Here is a 19,825-nt window from a genome sequence, read left to right as displayed (position 1 = left end):
GATTGGTGTTGTCTCTATTTTGTTTGCCTTTGAATATTCTTATGTGTCCAATGTTTAATTCCAAATTTCTTGTTTAGGATGATATCTGTGGAATATGTTTCTCTTGTGACAGAAAATTAAGACCGCTGAACCAGTTTGTCAGAAAACTGCATTAGTCATTATTGATATTAACAATTCATGGAATGGCATGCAGTAACATCCTGTATACATAATGATGCACATTTTGAATGACAAATGCAAGACATGATTTATTTGGAGGAACTTTGGACACAAATCTGATGACCAAAATCCCTCCCCTTACCTTTGACAGGTGAGGGCAAACATTAAGGCTGGCTTACAGTAAGCGTGTATGATATCTTATCAGTAACATTATCCTGCCCAAATGGACCCGAGTGGAAATAGAAGCGAAGCTGGCTCAACGGCAATCAGACGAGCAATACAGTACTTATGTAATGAGGATATACATGAACACATTCAAAAGTTGCTACACAGTAACATGTGCTACATACTGTGTTTGCTGTACACTTGTCATTCTGCACCCGATGGTGCTGCTAAACGTGGGGAAGCAGGTCATGTGGATGTCTTTAAACAAAGAAATACTGATATGATGAGGAGAGGAAATGTCTCTTGGGCTCAAGGAACTTCCTTGGAATTTCAGTTTCCAGCATTCAAGGCTAAGTCTGTAGTGACCGAGTCCCTGGAGCATGTCAGGATGGAACTCAACCAGGAATACACCAGGTCCCTTTGTTGTGTTGAGCATCCTCAGCTTGCACTGAGGTCACCGCTCAGCTCAGTCCGAGTGTTTTCTTACGGGGATTTGAGTTTTTTGATCCGAGGAGAGGCACCATTCTCGGCTTTAAGAAGTCCGTTTTCATAATGTCCAACTAAATGGAGAAAAAAAAAAACGCATGAGAACGAATGGAAAGGTCGTAATTGGACGAGCTAACAGCGCTCATTTACTTACAAGAGTCCCGCTTGAGTGGCCGAAGAGCCTGTTTGGTGGCGGCCTTCTTGCGAACGGCCTGATCGTGTCTGAACTCCCTCCAGCGCCTCAGCTGGAACCGGATAAACTTCCAAAGCAGCCAAGATTGTGTCAGGCATACCAGGAGGAGAACAGTCATCCTGAAAGGGACGCAAAACAAGCAGATTAGTGACACCTCATTACTCAACTTGGCTGAACACTTTTAAACAATCTGCCATTTGAATCTAGCCTCCAGTAACTCAGCTGAGCTGACTTTTATTTACTCAACTGCAGAAAGTACTAGGTGTCTATTAGCAGCAATATACAAACCGACTTTTAAAATAAGTTGAAATTATACATGTTTTTCCAGTATATTTACTCTATTTGAGGTGAGCTGTTTATTTAGACAAGCGGGTGATGCTTTGATCTCAGCAATTTTGAGGGCGATTCAGGAGCATAAAGTTCTTGTTGGGACAGTGATCAAGACCAAAAACAACTGTGACCAGTTTTGAGGTTGAAACACAACCTGATCTTTGAACTGTGATTTTGGGTGTCATTCAAAAGCAGTGGGGGTTCTTTTTCTGACTCAGACTAATTGCGGTCAATTTAAAAGATGGATGGAAATGGAAAATTGTGAGCAGTTCACCGTCTTGGGTGCTATTCAACAGAAATAGGGTTTCTTTAATCATCTTTTTTGTGTGTGTGGGTGGTTTGTTCATATAACGCACTCAGAACGATGAGCAACTCTGTTTCTGTCTTTCTTCCTCCTAAGCAATGTGCGCCCTGTGCTGATGAGGTGTTCATGTTTCCTGCATATTTCTGAATGTTGTGTGCCTTTTTTTTTTGTATGGCGCTAAAAGAAGCCATCATGACGCCAAAGAAAGTTGCACGTACCAGAACTTGGATAAAGAAGGTGAGAAACACTTGTCAAGATTGTAATGTAAAGGTAGGAAGGAAGACATAACAGATGATAAGCCCGGCCAGGTTGTGTAATGACGGCACCTGCCGCTGAAGTTTATGATGATGTTCAAGTGTGAAGTATACAAGCTCTGTTTAAAGTTTGTAACAATCTAGACAGAAACTGCATCTGTGGCTCTTCCGTCCCCGCCCCTCCTCCCTCCACTCATCACTGTGTTCACCCAACAAGTCTTCGATACAAGGTAAAAGTGATATTAAACGTTCATGTATCCATTTCATTCTTCTGCATGTAAAGTAATTCTCTATAAAATGTGTTCTCAGTGTGAAACAGGTTCTCCTGCAGTTATACATGTACAGTATATTCCCATTCATGCTGCTCCTCACCTTATTAGCACAGTGTTAAAGTTGCCCGTCTCCCAGTCCAGCACCTGGTTCTCAGAACGAGCCAAACCGAAACCAACGGCGAGAAACATGAGCGTAAGGGTAGACATGCGAGTAAATACGAAACTGACCGCCCAAAGGTCAAACCTAAAGGAGGCAGACACAGTGCAGGTGTGCTGATTTTAGCGTTCTCCGGTTTGAAGGAAAGCTGTGTAAATCACACGGGGAGGTCAACTTGCATTTTCTGGTGGTTTTCGTCTGTAAAGTAGAAGAGTCTGGCGATGTGAAAGCCCAGCTCGGACAGATACTGGAGGAAGAGGAGCACCACACCCACGCGGTTCAAACTACAAAAAAAACACACATTTAGCATTTAGTAGGTTTTCTTTTTAGGCATTCTGACCAGACCTTTTAAAATGTATTTGCAGGTTGTGAACAAGATGCTTACTTTAATAAGTATGCTGCCAAGATGTGGAGCAAATACAAGCTGATGTATTGCAGCTGACGAGAGATCTCCTCCTGGTAAAACAAACACGTCTCTGCATGTTTGTACTACACTGACAAATGAATGCACACGCACCCAACACACACACACAAATCTTGAAATACTCCTTGGCTTCCATACTGACCTTGCGCACTTTCTGGAAGTAAAGCTCAGGCAAAGCATGGAGCCAGTAGGCCAGCTGAGTGAGGTAGAAAAACTTCACCTGGAACCTGGAGCACGTGAAAGCGACATATACACTTTTTTTTAACCTCTGCCAAGCACAAAATGTTTGTTCTTTAGCAGGATTAAAACAATTTTACATCAAACTGTGGACAGGTGGCAAATGTCGCCAGCGAGAAGCCATTCATGGTTGCTTCAAAGCTGGACAAAAATGTATTTTCGATGGAACCGCCGCAGTACAGCCCCATCAAGCAGCGCCAAAAATAGATTTGGCACTTCCTGTTCACCCTCGCTCATAATCACACTATAATGGGACTCTCTGTAGCATGTCGAGCCAACTCAGTACAGTAGATGGCATCGTAATCTCTTATGCATGTGGTGTGCCAAACAATAAGATGTCGCAGGAGGTTTATATGATAAGTTTTGCCAACTTAAACTTTGTCACTACAGTCGTCCCTCACTCTATCACGGGTTTTCAGAAATTATTAAATTATCCCTTTTGTGGTTCAATACGGCCTACTAGTCAAAACACATGCATGTATAAGCAAACTGTATGTATTATTCACCCAAATTAACCATTTTCAATCATAAAAATTGATAAATGTAATTACAAATAAAAAAGGCATTCAGAAGATGTGATATCTTGTATGACAACTGACATTTTGTGCATCTTTTAGAGGGAAGTGACGTGTGTGACGTCAGCCAGCTACCCTAGAGTTGCTGAGTGTTAGCATGGTTAGCAGTGTGGAGAGTGCCAGTGACTGGTGTGAGTTGTGGCTGACAGCAGCTCCTGTGTGAATGTTCACTGCATATGTGTTCTCTGCGCCATTACAATAGTATTCTACTACACTGGCCACTAGGTGTAAGGAATGATGAGACAATAGCCACTAAGTATGCTGTCAATGCTAACGTGTGAGTATGTAATGTCTTGTTTATGTTTTATTTTCTATTATTACATCTACGAGATTGTTTAATACAAGTGTAAAAGTGCATATTGGTGTGTTATTTCATGTCTAGAGGTCTCCAATAATGTTAAAACACGTTTTCAATGCTCTAACTACGAAAATATTCCATTAATAAATAAGGAATCCTACTTTGCGGCAATTCACTTCTCGCGGTCGGGTCTGGGACCAATTAACTGCGATAAATGAGGGATGACTATATTTAGCAAGTATTCAGACACCTTTAGTTTTTCCAAAAAATGACTAGCAACAAATTTAGTGACTTTTTCTGGTCTTATGGGACACTTTGGGAGACTATCATGATAGCACGTATCGCTCTTCTCAACGAGCAACGGTTGCTGCTGTGCCCCCGGTCCTCCCCCTCCTCTAAGAGCACTCACATGTGGCTCAGTCTTGCTTGTGACATAAAAAAAAACACAAAAAGAAGCAACAGAAGAAAGTTCATTTATATTTGTAAACATGCAGTCGTCCCTCACCACTTTGCGATTCAAAAACTGCGCCCTCACATGGTTGACTACAGCCTATCAAAAAATATGCATATTATCCTAATTTTAAGCATTTTCAAGCATAGGGGACATTGATGAACTGTAATCTACACTGGCCACTAGGTGTCACTAGTAACACACGCACCAGACTTGATCGCTGTCGACAATTACTGTATTGCAGGTTTGGCTATGTCATATCCAGCTAAAACTCAACTCTGAATCCCGACATCACTTCCTGTCCACAAGTCCGGAAGACATTTCTTGAAAAACACACAAGCACAAGCCTTATGTCTTAAATGACTTATTTTCCATGGTTATATCTTCTATGTTAGGTAATATGAGCATAAAGGTGACTATACTGGTGTTATTGTATGTCTAGAGGCCTCTAACAATATTAAAAACGGTATGTAGGAGGTCGTTAACAGGTTTTTTTATGCTCCAACTACGAAAATATTTGATTTATAAATAAGGACTCGACAGAAATTCATTTATCGTAGTCGGGTCGATAAATGAGGGATCACTGTATTTGTTTTCCTCTTCAATGTTTTTGCTCACTTTTTGTCTACAAAAAGAATGCACATTTGTCATGGCTGATTATGCAAATTAGACGATGACTCCCACTTTGGCGGAGGTCTTTTCATGACACTAATTCCCGGTGTGTCTAGACACAAATGTAAGAATGGTGGGCGTGACTTTTTAAAAACTATTTTTGCTACAAGACCCCTGACTTTCTTCAAACATACATACAGCCATGCAATTTGTTGTACCTGAGGTGTGCGTGTGGATAGTTTTCCCAAAGTCTGCTGGGATGCAGAACATAGCCTTCCTGTGTGAAAAGATGCGAGAGAAAACTCTTAGAATTCCCTAAAAAACATGCACAATCTACACATGAAGCGTGCGTACCACGCACCGTGATAAGAACGTAGAAGCTCCACACACTGGACACCAAATGAAACACACACAGTTGACCCGACTCGTTGAACTTGGTGTTTTTGCTCTTGGAAAGATGGAGGCGTCTGTTGATTTTCTGCAGAGTGGGAATGATTCACATTGGGTTACAGGATTTGCTGACTCGACAATTATACGAGTCATAAAAATAACCAGGGCAAGAAAACAGACCGGCTGTGCTATTTGTGGCTGCTGCGGAACAAGACAGATGTTTACATGTTTAAAGATACTGTCAGTCATGTGGTCATGGTACTAAAGTTTAAATCAGACCACCACCAGTGCACTGAGCCACAGTGTCATGCAGTACTCACATCCAGCAGATACTCCTGCACGACTGCATGGAGGATGATGGCGATGAAGAAGTAGAAAAGGATAGTGGCACAGTCCTTCCATCCGTAATGATACAACGTCACTTCTCCCTCTTAAGACAAGAAAAAGGTGGCTTTCAAACGTTGTAAACACTACTAAGTGAGGTGTGCACAATGCAAATACCTGGTGACAATGTGGTAACATTGTACTGCGGCTGAATAAATAATATAGCCGTCTTTGCTGTTGCCTGAAAAGAAAGATTGAATGGCAGTTTGTTAAGTTTGTAATGGTACAGTATAACTACGAAGTGCCACAAAAACAACTTAACTGCAGCCACCAAAAAAACACGATAAGAAAAGGTCGGCAAATCAAACACAAAATTTGTAATGATTCTGAACGGGCTTCCTTCAGGGCCCTGTTAGGACACATCCATGGAGCCAGCAGGTGACACGTCCGCTTAGGACACCTTCACGTGTTAGAGACAAGATCTTTTGTCAACACTAAAATGCATTTTTCTACGACTAAAATTCTAACTTTTAAACCGTTTTTCTGTTTTGCCCAAACTAGAAAGACGAGGGAAATCCAACACCGGTCAGCTGTGAGCTCTCTTGGAGCGTTTCGAGCGAAACTCGCTATTATGTCCGGGATGACGTGTACGTGATTTTTTTTTTTTTGGTAGTAAAATTGAATGTAATATGTTCGTAGGTATGAGACGCGTGTACTTTGTATGGGGCTATTTCTTTAATAAAACAGCTAGGGGCGCGATAACTGTTTAGGAATTGAGACGTGGCAGTTAAAAAGTAATACAGTCAAGGGGGTAGATAGAAAGGCTTCCGCTTCTCTTTCATTTCGTTCAAAATAAAAGCTTCAACTCGCGACGTGTACACAAGTCTTATCAAAAAAGGAACGCTGCGCTTTTACTATGAAGGAACGTTGACCACTGCTTCCTTCTCAATTTGTCTTCCCTTTTGTAAAGTGACGTGATTCTTGAACTCAAAAGTTACGTTTTGAAGGTAAAGGTGTTTATGCAACTAACTTGATGCACCGCGTTATGTAAAAGTAGTCAATTAATGGCTGTGAATGCAATCGTTTCTGTAGTTTTACTTTAAAAGCACCCTGGAATCAAATTGCTTGAGTGAGAAGGCGAGCGCTTCCACCTTAGCAAGAAATTGAATTCAAATCCGACTGTTTAATCTGCACGATTAATCAACGTTGTGTTATTAAGTTAGCTTGCTACCTTTCCACGGACTACAGACACCAAAAACAAAAACTTGCAACAAGCTGCATCCGCAAAATACAGTCCATTATCCCTTTCCCCCCACACACATAAAAATAGAGTAAACGGTGGTTTCGCTATTGTTTACATGCGTTGCCACCATAAAGCAGCTGATGAGAGACGGAAAAAGAGAGTTGAGTCCATCTCACCTCAAACATCAATCCAATCAAAATGAAAATCACCAAACTGAACACGATGTCGGCATGGTTTTGGATGAGGAACTCCTGGCTGAAGAAAGGATAACTCTTGTTTCTTCGGCGAAATGCCATGTCAATTCCCTGCTATTAATGTATTTCTGCTACTTTTCCCCCTCTCTTGACTACGAAGTTCAGCTTTAACTTTGCCACTGGAGTGCGCATGCGCGTCGTCTTAAAGGGCGACTGACATAAATACCTCACTTGAGACCATTTCCACCAAAAACCCAAACCACATACAGTACTATCTTGACCCGAATATAAAACTTTCAAGAAAAAAATGATATCATTTTTCTTAGCTGCTTGTCAGTTGTTTGATAACTACTTCATTAATCACCGTTACCTTAAAATCAACATCATAACTCCTCCGTATTACCTTGTCCATCTTTTAAAGCTGTGACTTCTTATTATGTGATCTACCTTAACTACCGGTACTCGCCCAAATTGTTAGTTTTTATAGTCTGCTGTTTCTACCAGCTCACAAAAAACTTCTCAAGTATACTTTTAAAGCGAGCAAGCGATTCTGACATATTTTCTCTTACTTAAAACACTAGACCCTAAAATTAAGACAACCTGTCTTTTTGATACTTTTTAAATATATATACTATAATTACTATTAATTACTGTAATTAACTAATATATAAAATACAGTAATTTGTTCATGAAACATCATTTAATGTGCAAAAAGTACTTGAATTGAGTTGCAAAAGTTGATTTGAGCCTAAAGATGGATGCTCTCAAGTCTTAGAGCAGGGGTGTCCAACGTGCGCCCCTTGGTAAATGTGAAAACAGACCAAAAAGACACAATTTAAAGAGAAAAAGCTGAAATGTTGACACTAATAATGAACACTAACCCAAAGCTGTATTTAAATATAAAAATAACCTTTTTTGTAGTCTATTTACAAAATGTAAAAAAAATATATAGTATTATAAAATATCAAACTGGGCCACCCTGCATTCTTTGATTTCCTTCCTTCTCAGTGGAAAAAGTTGATTAGATTTATCATATAGCATCCCTTGGCGCACCTCCTGCTTCGCAGCATGCTTTGCTGTACTGCTTTGTAAATAGTTGTTAATATTACGTGTTTAATATTATGTAAGTTGTTTGTCATTCCATGGTGTGTTAGTAGTTGCACTGTGTGTATTCACTTACAGTATCTGTTGGTCAGGGGCGCTGGATAGGGGTGAAAAGTTATGATAATTCCAAGGGCCCATGACTGCACGTTCAATTATCGGACACACTGTTAGGCCACCACAGTGTAGTTGTAGTTGTTGTATTACAACTTTCCCATGTTTCATGCTTCATTAGATTGTCTTGGAATTATAGCCATTATTATATACTGTAAGAGTAATTCATCTTAAAAGTGAACATTTCCAAGGCCCCATCCAGAAAATGTACGTAAAACCCAAACTAATCAAACAATGTAATACATTAACGGAACGGATGAAGAAAAACACGTCACTGCATATTCCACTTACCTCAATAGTTTTGCTTTTTATTGCTTATTTCAAGCCACAGGCGGCCTTGCACTTCACAGTTCAAATTCCATACAGCGCTCGAGTGAAAGAGAAAAACTCATGTCTGCTTTTACACGCGAGTAAAAAAGAAAATTGCATGTATTTTCAGAAACAGCTGCTGAGAACACATTAGCGAACATCACTGCCAGTATGTAATGACAGAAAAAAAACTTTCTTAAGTGGATGTTTTTCACATCTTCTAAAGTCACACATTTGAAATGAAAAAGAATTCCAGGCGACACTTCAATCCTGCTCAATGCACTGCACGATGATATGTTTATATATATATATGTATATTTATATATACATATATATATATAAATAAATAGAGTATATTGAAACTGAGGATTCCTTTTTTTTAATTGGAATGATAGCTTAAAAAACACCACAACAGATGTATAGTACAGGATACTTGTGCTTTAAGGAAGCCAGTGAAGCAGAGGCTTGTGCTATTTAGAGGCTTGTTTTCTCAATTCTCTTCTATTATTTAATAACATCAAGTTATATAAAGACCAAGTTATCCAAGATCAGACAACAGCTCAGCAGATCTTAATGATACTTCTGAAGAATGCAGAATAGCTTATGTTGTGGCAAAACAAGTGTTATACAGCAGTATTTTGTGGCTGCACTTTTATTGAACTGCTATAGTAAATACAGTGTACATGACCTTACCTTGCAGCCTGTAAATGATCACAAATTGTGGATATCCGATCTTTTTGGATTAATGCTGGAACAGTTTGCAGCTTTTGCTGAGGAAAGCTCTCAGCATTACAAAAGCACTTTCTCTGTAAACAGCTTTACAGATGCCATGTTTGCTCTGCAGCGGTGCATGTTGTGGCAAAAAACGCTGGTGTACCAGATGTCACAATAAAGTTCATCACAGCCTAGTGGCACCCCGTGTTCGTCCAAAGGGATGTCTATTTGAGGTGTAGCACCCGGCGATTAATTGGTGCATGGTGCTTATAAGCGTACAGGCCACTATTTGAAGAAATACGGTCGTTAATTAGTACTTGTAACTACGAGGTCATACAAATTTGTATGGTATATTGAATGTGGTCCAAACACTAATTACGGTAGCTTATTAATGGTGCTTTTAAAACAGCATTAAATGGCTCCACTTGCGCAATGTATTGCTTTTAGAGAATATTTCAATAGAGATAAAAACACACTACTAGCTCAGCATGATGTTCATTTGGTTTGTGTATTATATGTCTGTCTCACCTTGTTCCTTTCACTTTAGGATGGATGAACTTGCTGAAGTCATCCTACCCCCGAATCATGTCAGAAATGTTCATCTTCATCTCTGCGGGACATTATGAGCTGCCTCCTGGGACCACTGAGGTGAGGGACACTGGAGGTAGAGTCCAGCACTCCTGTGTCCAGTTTAGGGGTGGACGTGTAGCGTGGCCCAACCCGACCTATCAGCCCTCGGACATCCCTGTGAAGAGCGGGATCGCTTGGGATGGAATTGAGACGCACTCCCTGCTCCAGACCCCCGATGTCCCGGTCCAAACGGGGGTTACTGGAGCTGCTGGGGGACTGGGGATCAGCGCTGAAGTAGAGGGTTGAACTGGACTCCGTGGGGCAAAAGTATGGCTCCGGGCTGTCTCCAAATACGGATTTGCCCTCTGGTGAGCTGCGCTTGAAATCGGATGCGGGTGACTCCAGCGGGCTCTCCATCTCCAGACTGTCATCCTCTGCTTGTTCGAAGGACGTGGGTTCACTCACAGTCTGAAATTCGTCTTTGCAGTCCGACAGGGGTGCCAAGCCTTTCCCCTGAGACTCAGACATGGACACACCCTCGCAGCTGCCCCCTGCCGTGGTGTTGATGCCTTCGTTACTCTTAAACTCCTGGTTGTACTCCTCCATGTCCAGTATGGCTGCCGCACCACCTGCCCCATATGCTCGGTTGATCTTCCCCAGGTCGCCTGTTTTCAGGGCCAGCCGGATGAGGAGCCAGTGATGGTGGTAGCAAGGGCAGGAGCTGTTTGGCCTCCCTCCACATGAGCTCGGATGCTCCAGCAGTGAACCAGCCACACCGGAGAGGGAGAAGCTGCCGTGGTTTTGTACACCACCAACCGGCAGGCTTTTGTCCCCAAGTGAGAAGGAGGACTCCCCACGTTCTATGCACGTGCTACCCATGTGGTTGCGGTTCAGACCTTGGGCGATCTCTGTTGACTTGGGGTGGAGAAACCGGTAGTAGATGACCAGGGAGGTAGCGCCTGGTAACCATAGAGACAGGAAGAGATTTTTAGAAGTACATATTGATGAGTTAGCAACTCGGTTTCTCACACTGGACAAATATGGTAGTAGGAGTTATACACAATTAAGAAAACTGAGAGTGACCCACCGAGGATAAAGCTACTCAGGACACTGATGGGGAGCGTCATGTTGTCCCACGATGCTTCGCTCAGTAAGTCAGAGGCGGCCAGCAGTAAAGTGGCATTCTCAATCAGCATGAACTGAAAGAGAAAGACAAGGTAAAGCCAGATGTCATTATTCAAACATTTAAAATCACTTCTCACCGCATAAAAGCTGGCCATGCGGAAGCGCGAAGGTCCGTCTTTGACGTTAAGAAAGAGGAAGACATGGACGAGCCCCAGGAGGCCGTTAAAGGCACGCCAACACCAGGGACCGGTGCAGATGTCTGGTTGCTGCGACACCAGCCAGAAGGAGGCGGTCAGCCAGTGAAAGCCTGCAGGTGGTGTGAAAATAGACATATCCTCTTATCAAGCTATAGAAAAAGTTCTGCCTTTGAAATGATTATAAAGCTTAGTTTTGATTGACACTGTCAAGAGGAGCATTCATTTACCGAAGTTTATCATTGCAGTCCGCTTGCATTGGGGCCATTGGTGGCAATGACCTACTAGATCCAGCCAGTATGCCATGTGTGGCAGCTGCACATTACTTCAACCAACAGGACTGGAGTGGAACAATAACACAAGGTATTGCTGAACAGCATTAGGCCCACGTTGGTTCGTTTTTTTGCCAAAATTTTGCCACGGTTTTGGTACAGTACATAACAGACTAGTAAACCGTATTGTTCTGTGAAATCGAGTGCCAAAACAAAGCACCCTGTACTTGGTCACTCACTGTCCTTTCATTTTTTATTTAATGCGACGGCTAAATAACCCACCATGGGGCCAAAGATAGTTGCGAGTGCCAGCAGTTTGATAAAGAAGGTGAGAAACACCATTGAATTCTATCTTGGTAGGATGGACGAGAAATTCGTTCCCTTGCTTTGCATTGTTTTCTGGACGTAAAGCTACAATTGGTCTCTATAAAATGTATTTCTTGTTATTATTTTTGTGTGTCTGGAATGGATTCATTGGATTATTCCTATGGGAAATATTGCCTCGGTTTTCATACGTTTCAGTTTTCGCCAAACCGAGGTACCACTGTAGAGAATTCTGATGCTGTTCTACACAACTGCCAACACTAACCACAAAGAAGATCAAATGAATGCATTGAATTAATATGCTAAATGAACATATGTTCGTATATTTTCTATTATATTGCGCTAGTACCTATTTAATGATCCATTCACAGCACTAAATAGTTTCATTCCGTTTACCTGCCACTCCGCAGACCCACCAGTTGAACACCCTGGCGAAGAACATGAGGCATGTCACCCTGGCACCCAGCATGCCAGCCCGCCACACAAGCTGGCACAGCAGGGCTGCCGGAGGCATGGCAAGGTGGCCTGGCCGGATGAGACAGCAGGCTCGGCTGTACAGCACCAGGGCCCAGGAAATAGACAGCACGCAAAGACCACAGGAGTAGGCCACTGTAAGATATACACATCACAAAAACTGCATTATATCCTACTATGGGTGATCGCTACAGTATATTAGATGGCATGTGCATTATGCGTAAGCTGTCACCTGGGGACATGATCCCTACATCAGTGGACACCACGATGTACGCCTGCAGCAAGCTCTGCGGCAGAGAGACGACCAGAGCCTCCAGGAGCCAAAGAGCAGCAACATCTGCCTGCTGCATGACGACAGCGCCCAGCTCTGCCACTGAGCCTTGCATGCGGGACACATACCTCATGCAGTCCCATAACCTACCAGGAGAGGGTAACATAGACACACACCACTGAAATGACATGACTTTTGCTGACCACTATTACAGTAGATGGCATGTTGACTTCAGGTTCAAAGGTCAAATTGTGGACATTACAAAACCTTTATTAACAGTACAGGCAATGTTCTTTAATTTCATAGAAGTGAGAAAATAAGTGAACCGCTTAGTCTTGACGTGACTGAGGGAAATTATTTTTGAAGACTCTTTTACAAGTGTAAAAACAAGCTAGGCAATCTATAACATCATTTAAAAAACTACCTGAACTTGTTAAAAAATATTCAAAACATTCTACTACTTTTGTGATGGATTTCTGTCACATTTCGGTCAAATTCTGAACAACCTAACATTCAACTTTAGAGGTGCCACTGTACAGTACAGTGGACGGTACTAAAATAAAAGCAGCAATGATAAAGAAAAACAAAAGCACACAGAACAGTCAGAAATATGCAGTGCGCTTGAATGCCTCATCAGCGCAGGGCACTCATTGCTTATTAGGAGGAGGAAAGGAGACAGAAATAGAATTGTTCATCGTTCTGCGTGCGTTCTATGAACAAATAAACCACCCACACACATATAGTAAGATGATTATAGGATTCCCTGGCTGGGATCTGTCAGTAGTGTCCCAATTCTAAAAGAACCACTACCCATTCTTCACAGAGACCGAGTCACCAACGTGTGGATGCTTTGTTTGGCACTGTTTGGCAGTACGATAAACAACCAAAAACCGAATCCTACAAAAAACGGGGTGTCCAAACCCGAGGTTCCACTGAGTAACTTAAAATTCGATGTGTCTTATTTTGTTTCAGGGCAAAGACGGGTCTGTACCTTTTGAAGATTCCCAAGTGAAGAATGTGTATGGTAGAGAGGTACCATCGCCTGTCGTCACCGTCATCATAATACCATTTGACGCTTAGCAGCTGCACCGCCGTGCCCGGGAGAAAGAGTCCGAGAGTGAGGCCGGCCCACCTTGTCTCGTCGTTCCAAAGGTAAAACCCTATGCAGTAGATCACTTGAAACACACATGCAAGAGAAAATGCACTAGTAAGAGGTGACTAATGACAAATATAGACTTTTCAAGCATTTTTAGTATTTTATCAAAAATTCTGGCACTTTGAACACACACATTTTATGCATTTATAGGATTTTTAAGCACCCTTGAGAACTCAGCATGTGTACTTTAAACAGTGCTGCAGTCCCTTTTCCAGGATAAAAGCACCACACTGAGGTGAGTTGGTCCTTTAATTGAGTGGCTCTGTTATGTAAGAACAGACTTGCTTGCACAGAGTTATAATCATTTGCCTTTAGTTACACAAGAGCTGCTTGCCAAGGACAAAGGAAGGCTACTTGTTGTCATGATTAGTGTGATTAGAAGTGCTGTGACACACTGACCCCTGTGTGCAGCATTAGGTGTTGTTTCATTTAAGCATGGTGTCACTAGCAAATTCTATTCTCCACTATCAGTCACTGTCCTTGGTCCGTTGAACTGCTCTCTTATGGCACACTCTATTTGTGTTTTTGGCCGTGTAAGTTTAAAAATGCATCATTTAAATAGAAATGAGTACGTTTCTTAGAACAGGGATTCTCAACTGGTGGGTCGGACCCAAAAGTGGGTCACGGAGCGGTTTTCAGCGGGTCACGGGTTTATGCCTGGACAAAAACAATAATAATTTGACCTGATGTCTGCACCTTGTATTCTTGTCTGTGCTATTTGCTTGCTACGCCACCACGGGGGGCGTGCCGTGTTTATGGGCGACTTTAGCTTGAGCTGAAGGGGAAGAACATCAAGTGGGGACTTGATGTGCTGTTTGTCCGACACACAGCTGCAGATATCTGCTGGAGAAGAGCGTTCCATTAAGCAGGGGTGTCCCAACTTTTTCTGCATAAGTAAAAGTCAAAGGATGCAGGGGCCATTTTGATACTTTTTATTTTGTCACAAGGCTAAAAAAAATACTTTTATATATATTTAAAGACACAACTTTGTGTTAGCTTTGTGTTACAGGTGATAACGCATATTATTATAGCTATTATTACACATTTTTGCTCTTTTTTCCATTATTGTTGTTGTAGTTTTTTTTGTGTGTAAGTCAATTTCTAGAATGTGCCGGCGGGCCAATAAAAAAACAGCTGCGGGCCGCAAATGGCCCTCGGGCCGTAGTTAGTACACCCCTGTGATAAAGAGAGGACCGTGTCTGACCGCTGCAGCTCACGTGTTGCAAACAGTCCCTTTAAACATGACACAGTTGAGTAGTTTGAGTTGAAAAAAAATTCCGCAATTTCAATCGCCGCTTGTCAATGATTTGACAGTAATTATACATTATACACTTTTTTTGAAACATTAGATTACTTTTTAAATTATTAAGCTCATTACTCATTAAACACTGATTGTAGATGGTAACATGGAAATATTTACTTGACTGAATATACCTGTGACCTGTATACATACAGTATAACATTATATTTCACAATTTTGTGTAATATACATGTACTGTATATACAGTATATGTTTGTGTGTGTGTGTGTGTGTGTGTGTGTGTCTGCGTTTGTGTGTGTTTTGGGTTTAAAGCAAATTTTACAACAACTTTACCAAATTTGACCAATTTCATTTAGGATAGTATGACTGTAAGTTGTATGCTTGACATCCTGATGGAGGGCTGTACTCCCCTAAAGGTCAGCTCCTAGAATCGCCCCTGCTTGCAGCATCATCGTCTGCATTGTGGGTCGAACCAGCAGCACCAAGCAAGCATCCTGGCTTCATTTATTGCGTCAAACGTCATCAGTATACCTTAGTTTGATTAACAAATAATAATCGCTGCGGTTCAACGCCATACACCTTGAGCATGCCACGTATCGATGCCCACTTACGAGCGCTCCGTTCGGCCGCGATGACCAGAGCCGACACGCCGAGGAGAGCCGCCTGGCACCATGCGATCCAGCGCTCGGTCCGCCGGGCCGCCGACGGCCTCCTGCGGGTCACCGCCTCGGAGGTGTTTATCATGGTACCGGTCGGTGGGGTAGGTTCCAAAGCGGCGACATTATGCTGCGCATCCTTCGCGCTCAGTGCATCCGCTCCTTTCTTCTCCCGCTGCCTGCCTCCTGTCAAAATACATGACGTCACTGCGCACTTTTTAAAGGGCCATGCTCACCCTCACCGTCAATGTGGGTCCTTGACCTCCTCTCCTCCTTTGACCCCAAACCATAACAGCAGATGTTGCAGAGGGAATATACCTTGAATTCCCTGTATTCCCCTGCATATCAATGTACTCTTGCATGGTTTTGTGCAATCGTTCAATATAACACACGGTGTAACTGCCATTCCTTGCCCACCAACGTTCAGCTAGACTCAAATTACAACTTAAAAGAGTGTCAGGTGGCCTATTGTTCAAGCAGGCTATCCAGTGATATGATGGAACACACACGGTAGCACCTGCAATTCACTTATCATTAATGCACAGTGCTGGTAACGCACCATCTGTTCGGGAACAAGCCCCTTTTCCCCCTCAACCAATTCATTAGGTACACTCGCACAATCTAATAACATCCAGCAAAAATATAAACACAAGCTCCTTGTACAAAGATGTAAACGACACATTTCAGACGGTGGTTGTACAGTAATTGCTATATTTTACTGTACAATCAATTGATAACAAACTAAAGCTACTCTTAGAATTTGTTATTTTTGCCCCTATCCAATGGCAACCATTGTTAGCCGCTGTTTTGGTACTTCCTAAATAAGAACCAGTGCCAGGTTTTATATACTGTATTTTCTTTCATTTTTCAGTGATTAATGCATGAATGTTTATGACAAATAACAGGAGGTGTGTATCCGGAATGATGCTGATCTAAATTAAACTCGTTTGACCTTGTTGGAGGTTTTCACCCTTTCTAGTTGGAAATCAGTCGGAGGGTTTTGCCCTGAAATAGACACCCAACTCCAATTAATTGGCCACACTTCAAATATATGCTTCCAACTAGGTGCCTGTAATTACCTTACCTTCCACAAAGCCTGCAGGGCATCTGTAAAGCTGACATTTATGGTGGAGTTTGATAAAGACGTGCTGCATAATACGCCTTAAATTAAGTATCATTACTTATTTGTGGGGGGAAATTATTCCAAATGAAAGGCACCTGATACTAACACACACTCCTGGCCACTGCATGAGGAAACACAGTCTACATGTCTAAAATGAGCTGCAGAAGGTAAAGAGTTGACACACTCTGTTGTAAGTATATCCCTGAAACCATAACAGGAAGTTTATCCACGTCATCCACCCACCCACGTCAGCATAGCTTACTCACAAAAGGGGCACTGCTGCACGAACAATGGAGGCTTCCTCTTTACATGTGTTATGCCTCTGCTTTAATTGTATCTTTAATTAGAAGACAGATAAACCCAACACACACATTCTCATACTGACATTGTTTATATAGAAAACATTTTTGGCTGACATTGCATGACATGACAATGAACCCTGTTTGTATAGCTGAGCGACGTAATAAATTAGCAGCATTTTATACGTTAATTCAACAAGAGTCACCGCTCCCAGGCCGTACTGGTGGAGACTTGATTCTTCACATGCAACAGTCTTTTATGGATGAGGCTTTACCTCAAATAGGGCAGTGCCACACAGCTGCTGAGTTGACCTGTAAGGATTATATGGCTGGATTAGCAAGGCCGTCTTGGGGCTCTGACATGCAGCCTGACTCCAGTTTGATGCTGCTTGGATGAAGAGGTAGAAGAAGCAAACTCTTTTTTGCCAATTCAAAGAGTTCAAAGGCCTCTGTGGCACCATCCTGTTGGCCGGAGGTCCGACTGTCCATCCTTTGTATGAGATCAAGCACGTCTCCTTTGTCCAGCTTCGCCTCCACCATCATTGCTTCCAGCTGCTCCGCCGCTTCGCTCGTGTCAAACCTCTCGATCTCGGCGTTGACTCTGTGGAGCTCCTCCCTGGAGTGCCGCTGCAAAGCAGAGGGCGACAGAGGACAGAATCCCTGGAGGTGCACCTGAAGGCTACACTTGTGGAAATAGGCACAAGGGCAGCGGGGACACCGGTGCGGACGCTCTCCAGTGTGCAGGCGCTTGTGGAGCTTCAAGTGGATGAACTGAGTGAAGCGCGCCGGGCACAGCTTGCACTGGTATGGCCTCTCACCGGAGTGCAACCTCTGGTGGGTCTTCAGGTTGCTGGTGCTGCTGAATCGCTTGTGGCATACCTGGATCAAGCAAATGCACATACTTCTTTCAATCAAACGTACAATATGCTATTCCCAATGTTTATGCTAAGATAAGCTAATGGGTCGATTGTGCCGTCTGAGTTGGGTGTAATGGCCGTGTATTCCAATCCATGTGGGGTACAAAAGCACAACAGTATGTTTAATAAGGCTACCTTGCACTCATGGGGCTTTTCTCCAGTGTGCACCAGGTAGTGTTTTTGCAGGTGTGCCAGCTGGGTGAAGTTTTTGCTGCAGGTTTGACACCTGAAAGGGCGCTCTCCACTGTGCACTCGCAGGTGAACCTGAGAAAAACACTTCAGTTAATACCCTCCAGCTAATATCAGTGTTTTCCCTGTCATGCTGTGTTAATATTGTGCAAGAGTAGTCATACCTTAAGGTTTGACAGTTGCCCAAAGACCTTCCCGCAGACATTACACTCGTATCGGATCTTTCCGTTCTGCCTGGTGAGCGGGTACGACAAAGTCTTGTAACCGATGACATGCTCTCCTTGTTTGGTCTTCCTGAGGTCCACTTCGTCCTTTGTGTTGCTTTGATTGGCAGCGGTAGGTTTTGAAGGGACTCCATCCATGGAGGCCGCTGTACCCAGTAGCGGAGAGCATCCCCCGGGAAGAAGTGAGGGCTGTGCTCTGCAGAGGGAGGTGACCACGGATGTGGCGCTGGATGTAGACGGCAAAGGGAGCTCTGTATCTTCCAGATGCCGGGAAGGAATCTTGAGGTAGTTTTTGGATACATGGTTCTTTTGGTCTTTGGTCTGACTAGCTGGTGAAGGAATGAGGTCTACTTTGGTATTTGATAGAGCAAAGGAGGAGTTCTTGTGTCCACTGGCCTGATGATGGAGAAGATGTGCATAGCCATCAAAGGGCAGTAAATGAGTGGAGAATGTCAGGTAGGGTTTTAGTCGATCAACATAGGACAGGTAGGGATGAGGTACAATGCTGTCAGGTGAGTAGTGAGGCAGCAGATACGAAGCGTGTCTCAGAGCAGGATAAACCTGATCCGGTACAGAAGCTTCTTGGTAAGGCTTCCCTAGAACGTGACTTGGACTGTGCTGAAAGCTGAAGTGCAAACTAGAAGGGACGTGGCTACTTAAAGCTGGTCTTTTGGCAGCTGGAGGACTGCATGATGGTAGCGGGACCAGAGGTGCATATCTATGGACAGATTCAGAATGAGGCTGAATTGGGTAGACAATGGGGAAACCTGATAAACAACCATCCATTTGCCGGGGGAGGCTAGACAGGGATTTGGGCTCTTCTTGGAGGATCTCAGTCATACTGTGTCCTCGTTTTGTCGTTGTTTTCCTCTGAGCTGGGCGACGCTCTGTCAGGGAAATAAACAAGGCAGATACAACATTAGACATTGCATTAAACAACCAACAGGCCACCACACCTTCTGACACTTAACCGTTAAGGGCCACAGGGAGATGGAGCCTATCCCAGCTGACTCTGGGATGGGGTACACCATGGATTTCAACTTTATTAGAGGTTGGGGGTTAGAGTTAGGGCTGGGTCAGACGGCAGTAATGCACATTACAAAGTCTGTGTATTTGTGTAGAATTCAGACTGTCTCATAATTGTGATCATAACAATCATTATCATTCAATATCATAAAAGTCTTCCTCTTTAGTTGTATTGTGTTTTTTCCCCCCAGTACGGCCCCAATACTCCTTTGATAGTTAGTTAGCTAGTAACTAGGGCCACACGTTTCATTAAAACCTTTTTCTCGTAATTTTACCACTTTTTTTCTCAGAAATGTAAGAATTTATTTCCATATTAGAAGGAATTTATTAAATTATTAAAACTCAGGCTTTAAAATTAAATGTAAAAGTTAAATATGAATTTTAGTTTTTTTCATTATTATTATAGAAAAAAAACAATGTCACTCAAAACATTTTTCA

General features: G+C 42.8%; 3 protein-coding genes and 1 long non-coding RNA gene across 7 annotated transcripts in view; 1 reads left to right on the top strand and 3 right to left on the bottom strand.

Moving 5' to 3' along the window:
• Nucleotides 1-28: 28 nt before the first annotated feature.
• On the bottom strand, nt 29-7,267 carry tram2 (translocation associated membrane protein 2). The gene is made up of 11 exons (XM_054761950.1): nt 7,051-7,267; nt 5,809-5,872; nt 5,628-5,737; nt 5,279-5,395; nt 5,136-5,194; nt 2,887-2,971; nt 2,706-2,776; nt 2,500-2,604; nt 2,264-2,407; nt 965-1,122; nt 29-884 (listed from the first exon to the last, which is right to left on the bottom strand). The coding sequence occupies exons 1-11, from the start codon at nt 7,168-7,170 to the stop codon at nt 808-810; spliced, it is 1,110 nt and encodes a 369-aa protein (XP_054617925.1). The 5' UTR covers nt 7,171-7,267; the 3' UTR covers nt 29-807.
• The window catches only part of LOC129172331 (uncharacterized), a 26,758-nt gene continuing 12,983 nt past the window's right edge, over nt 6,051-19,825 (top strand). Inside the window, exons 1-6 of one of the 3 annotated variants that reach the window (XR_008566981.1) lie at nt 6,051-6,278; nt 9,854-11,314; nt 11,444-11,558; nt 12,202-12,402; nt 13,509-13,688; nt 13,843-14,043. This is a non-coding gene — a long non-coding RNA (uncharacterized LOC129172331). Of the gene's footprint in view, nt 6,279-9,853; nt 11,315-11,443; nt 11,559-12,201; nt 12,403-13,508; nt 13,689-13,842; nt 14,044-19,825 lie in introns of those variants that run through there. The other 2 variants (XR_008566980.1, XR_008566979.1) reach the window with 2 other exon arrangements.
• xkr5a (XK related 5a) lies at nt 8,576-15,808 on the bottom strand. 2 transcript variants are annotated; one of them, XM_054761943.1, is made up of 7 exons: nt 15,565-15,808; nt 13,528-13,711; nt 12,498-12,682; nt 12,188-12,400; nt 11,139-11,308; nt 10,964-11,075; nt 8,576-10,835 (listed from the first exon to the last, which is right to left on the bottom strand). In XM_054761943.1, the coding sequence occupies exons 1-7, from the start codon at nt 15,695-15,697 to the stop codon at nt 9,895-9,897; spliced, it is 1,938 nt and encodes a 645-aa protein (XP_054617918.1). In that variant the 5' UTR covers nt 15,698-15,808; the 3' UTR covers nt 8,576-9,894. The 2 variants fall into 2 exon arrangements, with proteins under 2 accessions (XP_054617918.1, XP_054617917.1); XM_054761942.1 differs by having other exon boundaries at nt 10,964-11,308.
• The window catches only part of prdm1c (PR domain containing 1c, with ZNF domain), a 12,189-nt gene continuing 9,396 nt past the window's right edge, over nt 17,033-19,825 (bottom strand). The window contains exons 5-7 of the mRNA XM_054761941.1: nt 18,302-19,248; nt 18,084-18,212; nt 17,033-17,910 (exon numbers count right to left, since the gene is read on the bottom strand). Coding sequence (XP_054617916.1) covers nt 17,353-17,910; nt 18,084-18,212; nt 18,302-19,248 — 1,634 coding nt within the window. The 3' untranslated portion in view covers nt 17,033-17,352. The remainder of the gene's footprint in view (nt 17,911-18,083; nt 18,213-18,301; nt 19,249-19,825) is intronic.

Source organism: Dunckerocampus dactyliophorus, chromosome 19, assembly GCF_027744805.1.
Source record: "Dunckerocampus dactyliophorus isolate RoL2022-P2 chromosome 19, RoL_Ddac_1.1, whole genome shotgun sequence".
Classification (NCBI taxonomy): Eukaryota; Metazoa; Chordata; class Actinopteri; order Syngnathiformes; family Syngnathidae; genus Dunckerocampus; species Dunckerocampus dactyliophorus.
The sequence above is the reverse complement of the archived record's forward strand: the minus strand, read 5'-3'. Positions and strand labels throughout refer to the sequence as shown.

Coding starts and splice junctions, on each gene's coding strand:
- tram2 (XM_054761950.1), bottom strand. CDS start 7,170: ATGGCATTTCGCCGAAGAAACAAGAGTTATCCTTTCTTCAGCCAGGAG. Junction 5,396..5,627: donor TGCAGGAGTATCTGCTGGAT/GTGAGTACTGCA, acceptor CCCACTCTGCAG/AAAATCAACAGACGCCTCCA. Junction 1,123..2,263: donor TTTAACACTGTGCTAATAAG/GTGAGGAGCAGC, acceptor CGTCCCTTTCAG/GATGACTGTTCTCCTCCTGG.
- xkr5a (XM_054761942.1), bottom strand. CDS start 15,697: ATGATAAACACCTCCGAGGCGGTGACCCGCAGGAGGCCGTCGGCGGCC. Junction 12,401..12,497: donor TGTAGGGATCATGTCCCCAG/GTGACAGCTTAC, acceptor TATATCTTACAG/TGGCCTACTCCTGTGGTCTT. Junction 11,309..12,187: donor GTGGGTCTGCGGAGTGGCAG/GTAAACGGAATG, acceptor CACCACCTGCAG/GCTTTCACTGGCTGACCGCC.